Source organism: Ailuropoda melanoleuca, chromosome 6 (assembly GCF_002007445.2).
Source record: "Ailuropoda melanoleuca isolate Jingjing chromosome 6, ASM200744v2, whole genome shotgun sequence".
NCBI lineage: Eukaryota > Metazoa > Chordata > Mammalia > Carnivora > Ursidae > Ailuropoda > Ailuropoda melanoleuca.
Genome location: NC_048223.1, coordinates 96,565,387 through 96,574,309, shown reverse-complemented (window position 1 = coordinate 96,574,309; position 8,923 = coordinate 96,565,387). Strand labels below are relative to the sequence as shown.

The 8,923-nt window shown below is 39.4% G+C and overlaps 1 protein-coding gene across 3 annotated transcripts in view; it reads right to left on the bottom strand.

Annotated features, from left to right (window-relative positions):
• Window positions 1-8,923, bottom strand: part of LGI1 (leucine rich glioma inactivated 1) — a 39,543-nt gene that overhangs the window by 7,229 nt on the left and 23,391 nt on the right. For all 3 annotated transcript variants that reach the window (XM_002916095.4, XM_019796272.2, XM_011220839.3), the window contains one exon: window positions 2,184-2,255. In XM_002916095.4, coding sequence (XP_002916141.1) covers window positions 2,184-2,255 — 72 coding nt within the window. The remainder of the gene's footprint in view (window positions 1-2,183; window positions 2,256-8,923) is intronic.

The following is an 8,923-nucleotide window of genomic DNA, read 5'->3' as shown; positions in this document are numbered from 1 at the left end:
AGCCAACAAACATTATTAATGAGGTATTTTACATTTTTAACAAATATTAAGTCTTTGGAGTCTAGTGTGTATTTTACACTTAGAGCATAACTCAATTTGGATGCTAAATTTTCATCAGAAGTATGTGATCTGTATTTAGATTTCATAAAATTTATAGCTGAAAAAAAATAGTTTCACACAACCAAGTTGTTCCAAACATAATTAAGTTTTGCAATAACTGAACTGAGAATCAGCTTTTCAATTTAAATTTAGTTTTCTACTTAATTTTTTAATAAAAATTAAGTTAAAATTTAAAGCTTTGTTCCTTAGTTACACTAAGAACACTGCTTGGTGACCATATGTGTGGCTACCATATTGGACAGTGCAAGTCTAGAGGATAGAATATAGTGCTTATTATACCATATTTAATTAAATCAAGTGAGCTATTTGCTTTTGTTCTTCCTCACAGATGTAATTCATCCTGATCTTATTCCATGGTCTACAAATTCAATTTTAATAGGAAATGACTTCGACACAGCAGAGTTAACTCAGACATCCAGCAGCTCATGTCTGTAATAAACTATACAGCATGGATCATTTAAATTTCCACATATGATCCCAAATCACCAAGTTTTCTGTTTATTTGCATTGCTTCTGTTCAGAAATTCCAGCTCCTTCCTAAAACCCTTCTTGATCACACAGAATTCCCAAGATAGGTATTGCCTAGTCCTCACACACAGCACACGAATGATTTTTAAATGCTTCAGCATTTAAATCTTTTTTGTGGTACATTCAAGAAAACCAAGAAATCCACTAAAAGACAAGTTGGCAAGGATCCTTGTACTTCTTAGATAATTCTTGATTCGGGCATATCGGAGTAGGCCCAAGAGGCAAAACCCATTATGGGATTTCCATAGAGACTGAGCCAATTTCAAGTGGGTTTTTTGTTGTTGTTGTTTTGTTTTTTGCTCGTGTGTGGTACTGGCTGACACAAGGATGGGCCAAAGGATGATGCCCAAATAAACTGTATCCCCAAGTCGGCCATGGTATATAATTTAACTTCCAAGACATTCCCAGGACTGACTTCATCTCCCAAGAATACTCTGACCCTAAGTAATGAGTGTCAACTTTTCTGGGTGATTGTAAACCAGAACGGCTAACTGTGGTTTATCCGAGACTCTCTTGGAACTGTCCTGCTTCTGGCACTCTCTTGGAAATAAACCATCATTCAGGAATTGGGGTAATAGGCGCTGAGGAGGGGCTAGGGAAATAACACAAGGAACAAAGAAAGTTTTTCATTAGCTTACTGATTTGAAGTTAAATACTAGGTTTAGGAGAAAATACTTGACTCAGATCTTTTGTTATTGGAGAAAAGTTGTTTTGAATATATATTCTATAGCAAAGTACCTGATTTGATAAGATAACTTTTGTTTTCATATATCCTCTCATTTGTTCCTGTATCTACCTTATGACCATTTAAACACCTTTCTAATGTCTGAAAGGCACTTAATGAAGCTAAATTGCTTTTGAGAGAGTTAGGCATATATTACTTGCTTTGCTTACAGCAAAATATACAAATTCCTTACAAAGATCTTTCACTCTGAGGCTTAAAAGTCAAAGTTTGAAAGCTCTTTTGTTTGAAAAAGGGTCAAAAATAATTAAGTTCATTCCCTTCCTGGGGCTTAAGCCAAATTCCTGGGGATTAAGCCTAGAGTTGTTGTTCAGTCTAAGGAGAGAAAAGGCAAACTTGCCTCCCTTCCCCCACTTCCTGCTCCATTTCTCTGTTGACTGACCAACCCATGGGTGTAACCTTTCATCTGTACTCGGTCAGTTTCCCAGACTCCTTTATGTTTTTCCTTTGTAGCCCCATTTCCTGGACCTCATGAGAAAAAAGGCATCTTGAAATTTTACTCTGGGCCTCGTCTTCCCACCCCCTCAAAGTCCCTTATCAGCACTCTCTATAGGACAGACACTTCGCCCCAAGGAATGCCTGGGCACTATATGTTCAGAATTTCCAGTGGGAAATACCATAGAAGACTCAAACATTAGTTCAAGTAAATTTAAAATTTAAGCCAATTTAAAATTTAAATTGTAAAATTCTAATTTAATTTTTTAAAGCCAGTTACAAATTCTGAACATCAATTCTAGGCTTCTTTGTTAACTACTGCAAATTAATTAATGAGTGATTTCTTAGGTCCTCTTACACATTTGTTAAAGAATCCAGGCCTTTGAAAATATCTTTTGGGAGTGTCTGGAGATTGTTGTTTGCGAGGCTCCTGGGGGAAAAAAAAAGAGTGATGTAAACTATAATCATAAACTAAATAGATGCATTTTATGATAAAACTTAATTATGAATCTGTTTTATTCTCTCCCGACTACACTAAATTACTTGCCGTACCTTTTTTATTTCTTCTTCTAAGATACTACTCAGATTCCTGCTATCGTATTTTCAATTCTTGGTCTCTTTGCTTCAGTGCTCACTCAGTATTTATGGCACTTTATGTATCATGGCAAAAAAGAAACTAACAACCTCCAGAATACCAGCAACAAAATGATATTGGGCATTGATCTTTCTCTGTAGAATGGAATATGATATTTAGTCTAGGGAATATGTTCCAAATGATGGCTAACTAAATGGGTGACAGTGCCATTTCCTCTCACACTCAGGCTGCCCCTTCTCCTCCCTCTCTCCTTCTCACTTGCTCCAGACAGTGGCCAAACCCCAGACTGATAGTGCCAATAGCTCTAGAGTTCGGGGACCTGTCTAACCTATTCCCCTGCCAGCACATCCTTTCTTCTTTCCAAAGTATATACTCCTTTACATTTTTTTCTTTTCTTTTAGTTCCATTCATTTGACCTCAGGGAACAACTTTCTCACAAATATCCATCCATCCACCCACCCATTCATGCTCTTTAATCATCTCTTTTTCTTTTCTTCCAGTTCTTCTCTTATTGTCACAGGAACTGTTTTCTCTTTCTCTTTCTATTTGTTCTTTCATGAATCACTTTAATGATTCTAATCAAAGCTAATGACTAAGGAATTGTCCTGATGGTATCAAGAAAAGAGAAATGTGTCCATATTGCAGAAGTGTGTATATAACAAGGAGTAGAAAGGGATGTAGGTACTGATAATTTTCTATTTTTAACCAGCATTGTGTGTGTGTGTGTGTGTGTGTGTACATATCTGCTATATACTTTTCTTATGAATTTTTTCCACAAAAAATTAAAAACTAAACTGAAACAAAAAGAGCTTATGTTTTTGGCCTCCAAAGTCCTTGAAAATTCTCCCAAATTCCATTTAAAAGACTCTCAAAACTCTTCTGTCTTCTACCTGCTCTAATTAATATATTTGTCAAGTGCAAAAATTCAAGACTTCTAAAACCTATTTTTAAGTTAATTGTGTTGTTTTCCTGAGTTTTAGAAATTACGACTAGGTTGGAAAACTCTTTTCAATGAACCTTGGAACATAAGAATGGGAACTGAATCAGAATGTTCCAGTCTCAATGAAGGTCCATTATGTAAAGAAGGGCACAGCTTTGGAGCCATTCTGAGCTTGGTTTGAATTCTGACTCCACTATTTCCTGGCTGTGTGACTTTAATTCTGAATCTTCTTCAGGACTCAATTTTTTCATTTTTAGGGGGAGGTAATAATACCTCATGTCACAAGATAGTTAGAAAAGTAAATGAGTTAAATCCGGATGGTACCTGGCATCTGGTCTATTCTTGATAAAGGGCAGCAGGGAGGGGAGGGAGAGGAAAAGAAAGAGAAGGGCTTGCCTGAGAAACAACATTTAGGAAACTAGCCATTTGAAAGAACCACTATGACTGTAGTGGTATTAGGATTGATAAAATGTTGCTAAAGAAGACTTTTCAAGAGAATGTCTCTATAATTCACCTTTCTGCCTAGAGGTTGAATGAAGAGACTTCCTGGTGTCTTGGTCTAGTCCTGAGTCACTCCCAAGTTATGTGTCTCAATTTATTTTCTGGCAATATGTATCTTAAAGTTCTCATGCAAATTTCTAAGTGGATGGAACAAACTACAACTGGTTGCAGGGCACAAGGTTAGAGGAGGCTGGGTCATAGGACAGAGGGTGTGAAATGAAAAAACAGTCAAGTCCTGAATTACTACTGCCACCAGGGTTGCCCAGAAAGAGGCATCATGTTTGCAATCCTGCCCAAAGCAGTTCTTTTATTATTGTTCTTTTTTCCAAGGCAGTTCTTTTAGACAATGAACAAATCTGGGAGTTCCACTTCCTGGCCAAAGGATAGAGCTCGAGGCTTCATATACCCAAGGTGAAGACCAACCATAGAAGCGGGTGTTAAGACACAGACTGGGAGCTACAAGGCTTTTGGGGTAGAAAGACATCATTTTTCCATGACAAGATGGAGGACTTTTAAGTCAGTAGAGTTGGGGGATAGGGCCATGGAGGCAGGCTGGCCTTCTTGGGCTGTAAAATGAGGCTTTATGCCTTTAGAGGACTTCTGTAACAAGGAGGCTGTCACTCTGGGGACCAGCAGGTGGGGTAGGCAGAACAGCATGAGGAATGCCAGAGACAGAAATGGTGGATGGATTTACTGCCCTCAGTGTGACTTGTTTCCCTGTTCCATTGCCAAAATTCAGTGAAATACTGACTCACAGTGGGCTGTTTCTGAAAAAGATAGAATGAAGCTTCATTGCCTAGGTTTGGTGAAGAGTAGGCATGAGAAGTCTGCCTGGACTCATAAATGAGGCAGAAACCAGAGGAAGTAAGACCCAGAAAGGAGAGGTAGGCTGGAGGTAGGCTTCTGAGGCCCCGGAAGTGGAGTTCAGACAGCTTCCCTAAAGTCTCTGGGAGGCCTCAGTGACAGGGTTTACATTTGCATAAGAAGAAAGCAGGCAGTAGGGACTGGAGCAGAGAATGTCTTAGGAAAACAATGCTGATAAAGCCTGAGAATTATTCTGCAAAACAAGTGTAACAGGGCCCTGATACAAAGCCAGCCTTCCAGTGCGGGCTGATGGGTCCACAGTGAAGGATGCATAGGGCACGTAAGAGACCAGCAGAATCTGCAAAGTTAAGAAGAGAACGATGAAATGCCTCCACACGTTAATTAGCTGGCCAGTTAAGATTATTTACCAATTTACCAAGTGAAGAAAGTTGGAATTATTCTGAGACCCACTGCACAATTGGGGAAAGATACTTAATCTAGCATTATCGATAGTAGAAAAGAATTGGAAACAGTCTACGTATCTATTAACAAGAGATTGTGTAAGTAAATGATGGTATATGTTTAACATGGAATACTTTGCAGGAGATTTTAAAACACGAGGTAGATCTTTATGATTTGATGCGAAATGATGCCCAAAGAAAAAAAAGGAAATTGGGGAATAGGATGTAGAGTGTAATCCCACTTGGGGAAGGAGGATACAAGTCTAACAATGCATAAGGAAAGGCCTGGAGGAGATATAATTTTTTTACATTTGGAATCTTTTACTTTTGCTATATAAACGTCTGGATTGTGAGAGTTTTTATCATCAAGCATGTATTGTTATTTTAAATTCAGAAGAAACAAAGAATAAAGTTGAAGTTTTAAAAGATCCCATTGCTTAGTATTTGTGAATGGAATGGTTCTGTCCAGTGAAGATTTAGTGATTCTAAATCACTTATTTTACTGCATTCATAAAGTTCTGAAGTTATCGGCCTGGAGTGTGAGTAACTGTCAGGGTCAGCAGGTGTCTGAGTGGTCAGATGATGTCAGCTCTTGCATGAGATGGCTTTCAGGATAGAGCTCCCATTTTTCTCACAAGATTCCCACATGGCTTTCAGGCCCTCATCGTCTGGAAAATTTAGGACTGTAGTCAGTCCAGATTTGGATCCATCCCTCTGGGTTCCTTGCATCAGCTGAAACTCAGCTTTGAGGAGGGCGTGGAGCTTCAAAAACCATCATGGGCATCTGGGGACTTAAGGGAAATTCTCTGGGGGGTGGGGTGGGGGCACTCCTGAGGGCTCTGTGCCAGGGCTGCCAGGAAGAAAAAGTAGCAAGTTCCTGATGCTCCCTGAAGCCTGCTCAGCATTTGGTCCTTAGGTGAAAAGGGTGAAGATCTGGTGCCTATTCGGTTAAACAGCTAGAGATATTGAGACAGCATTTCATGGGTGTTTAGGCTTGATGTTAGGATCATTTGATTCTTCAAATTCCATCTCTGCATTGAGTCTTGCTACTGGAGAACAAAATAGAAAATCTAATTCATTCAATTTTCTCAGTTTCTCCTTTCCCTCCTTTGTCCCCCTAGCTTCACAGAGTAACAGCTTCATATTATTAGTCCCCTTTCCCTAATAGATGCTCTGGTTGAAATACGTTCTGCGTCTTTTGTAAAACTGGTTGTCACTCTCATTCCCAGCATCACTGGGTACAGTGTGGTGGTTTGGGGGCCGGCTTTGTCTCAAGCGGACAAGGGCTTCAATTTGAGCATTCTCACTCTCAGGAGTGTGCCTTTTGCCAATTTAATTTAACCTCTTGGTTTCTGTCTCTCCATCTGCAAAACTGAGTAAAGAATACCAATTTCATTTATTGTGAAAATTAACACACACAACTACTAATATTTTTTATATACATACTTTTGAAATGGATTCCAGGGAAAATTTCAGCATCTGCAGGTGAATATTTAAGCCTTACGTCAGATAATCAGGACTACAAAACTAATCTGTTTCTTTGTTGTTGTCAAAACCAGTGATATTTAATACCTAAGCACTTTTAAATGCTCAATTCAGGGGGCTGAGATCATCTATTCTCTTTGGCTCTCTGAGTAGGCAGAACTCTATGCCTTGGTATTTTTAAGTGTCCCATCTTTTACTGATTATATATATATATATCACCAGTAATATATATATATGTGTCATATATATATATATGTCAGTAATATATATATCAGTAACGTGTATATATATATATATTAGTGATATATATGTCACTGGCATATATATTTTTCTGATATATATACACACATATATATATATATATACACATGCATACATATATATGTAATAATACTTATTTCTTCAAGAAAATTTGGAAAGTGAAAAAATTATTTTTTTAAAGGATGAAATAATAATCATCCTGGCAGAGGTAATCACTATTAAGATTTTGTCATATTTTCTTTCAGTCATACTACAGAGTTCATCTCATAAGGGATATTTATGTGGAAAGCAAGTGATTCCAGAGAGACATGCTATTGGTCCTGAAGGTCTAGAGATCTTCTTCTCTCCTCTTTTCTTTCTGGTCCAGAGTGAGATGGCTTGAAAGAGTGTGAGCCTGAATTGGTGTGGGGGACCTCCATCCTCTTCGAAAGTCTGCTAGGTGGGCAAGGGTCAAATCAGTGCTGGATTTTAAAACTAAATACAAGTATTATTAGGAAGAAGAGGAAGACAAATTAGAAGGCTGATGGAGAGAGAGGCAAGGAGTTGGTTGTGGCCACCAGAGTTGTCAGGAAAAGACGTTCTGCGTGATATGACAAGAAAATCCTGGTGACTGTCCAAGCTGACCCCTTGCCTGTCCACCCTCTCCAGGGCTCCTTGGATTGGGCAGCAGAGAGGGGTGGAAATGACATGGTCCAGTCATGGCATATCTGGGTTTTCTTTTCTACAAAATGAACAATCACTTGGTCAGAATTATCTGCAAGTTCTATTCTAGCTCTTAAATCACATCTTTATACTTTTTACCATAAAGGCTGTGGCTTCATCTTTAATAATTAGGAAATGACATGAGGAGAGGCTACATTTTAAGCCACGTAGTTTAGAGTTAATGAGTTTGACCACAAATTTTTATAGGGAGTAGGAATGCACTGGAATGTCTGAGGGGGGAATGGATAGAACTGATCAGGAGGAGCGAAGATGAAGTGATGAAAGTTTTGAGGACACGTTTCACCCATGTTAATTTTTTCTAGGTTGATTCTGTAGTGAGTACTGAAAGGATGCTCTTCTTACCACTATATTCCTAGTGCCTGGCACAAAGTAAGCCTCCAGGATATACTTTGAAAGGAATGAATGAATGAATGGGGCAGGCTGGAGTAGAGGAGAGGAAAGGCAGCAATCTAGACAAAGAAAAGAGTAGAGAATGTTTCTCTTAGGCCCCTTGTACCTAGATACTGGGTTAGGAAGAAAGTGCAAATCCTGTGAACTGCCCTGTGCCACCCACCCCCACATCACAGGGACCTGCTGCTCACAACGTGCCCTCCCTCCTCATTGCCTCCCCATGGCAATCATTCCAAAGCACTGTGGAGGCTCTTTAAAGGGTGCCTTTAACTAAGCACTGTTCCTAGTCCTGATTCAGAGCCTGTCTAAGAAACATTCTTTAAGACACCAGGGAACTGCCCAACTGAATATCTAGTTGCCTTGAAACTAGCTGAGTAGGGTCAAGCATTCCCAATGGCAGACAGTCTGTTCTTTCCAACAGAGGGGGTGGCCATTCCCTCCACTCTGGTGTCTTCCTGGTTTACCTGAGAAAACCTCTGATGATGACTATGGAACCTACTAGAAAGTCTCCTCTCTGAGGCAGACCAGACTGGCTCCGACAGCACGTTTGTTTCAGTGCCGCTGGGCTCTGCTGCTAAGAAAGCAGCGCCCACAGCCATCTGGGGTGCTCCCAGCCTCCCTGCAGTGCAGACTCTCAGCTTGAGTCGGTGTCTCACTGAATTCACGGTGCTTCAAGTGCAGTTATTTTAATTTCATACAAAATGTTTAAAGGGAATAAAAACACTGCAGCATTTGGAATCCTGATCCAGGACCAATAGAGGTTAGGCAGGGAGTTTTAGTTCATTCCTCCATAATGGTATTTCCTGCCTATCAGGCTTTGTTCTAAGCACTTTGCATAGATAACTCATTTGATCTTAAAACAACCTTAGAGCTCGGTATTCCTAAGAACCTTCTTACCTCCTGTCCCTGTTTTTACATATTATTGTTATCACTCCCAT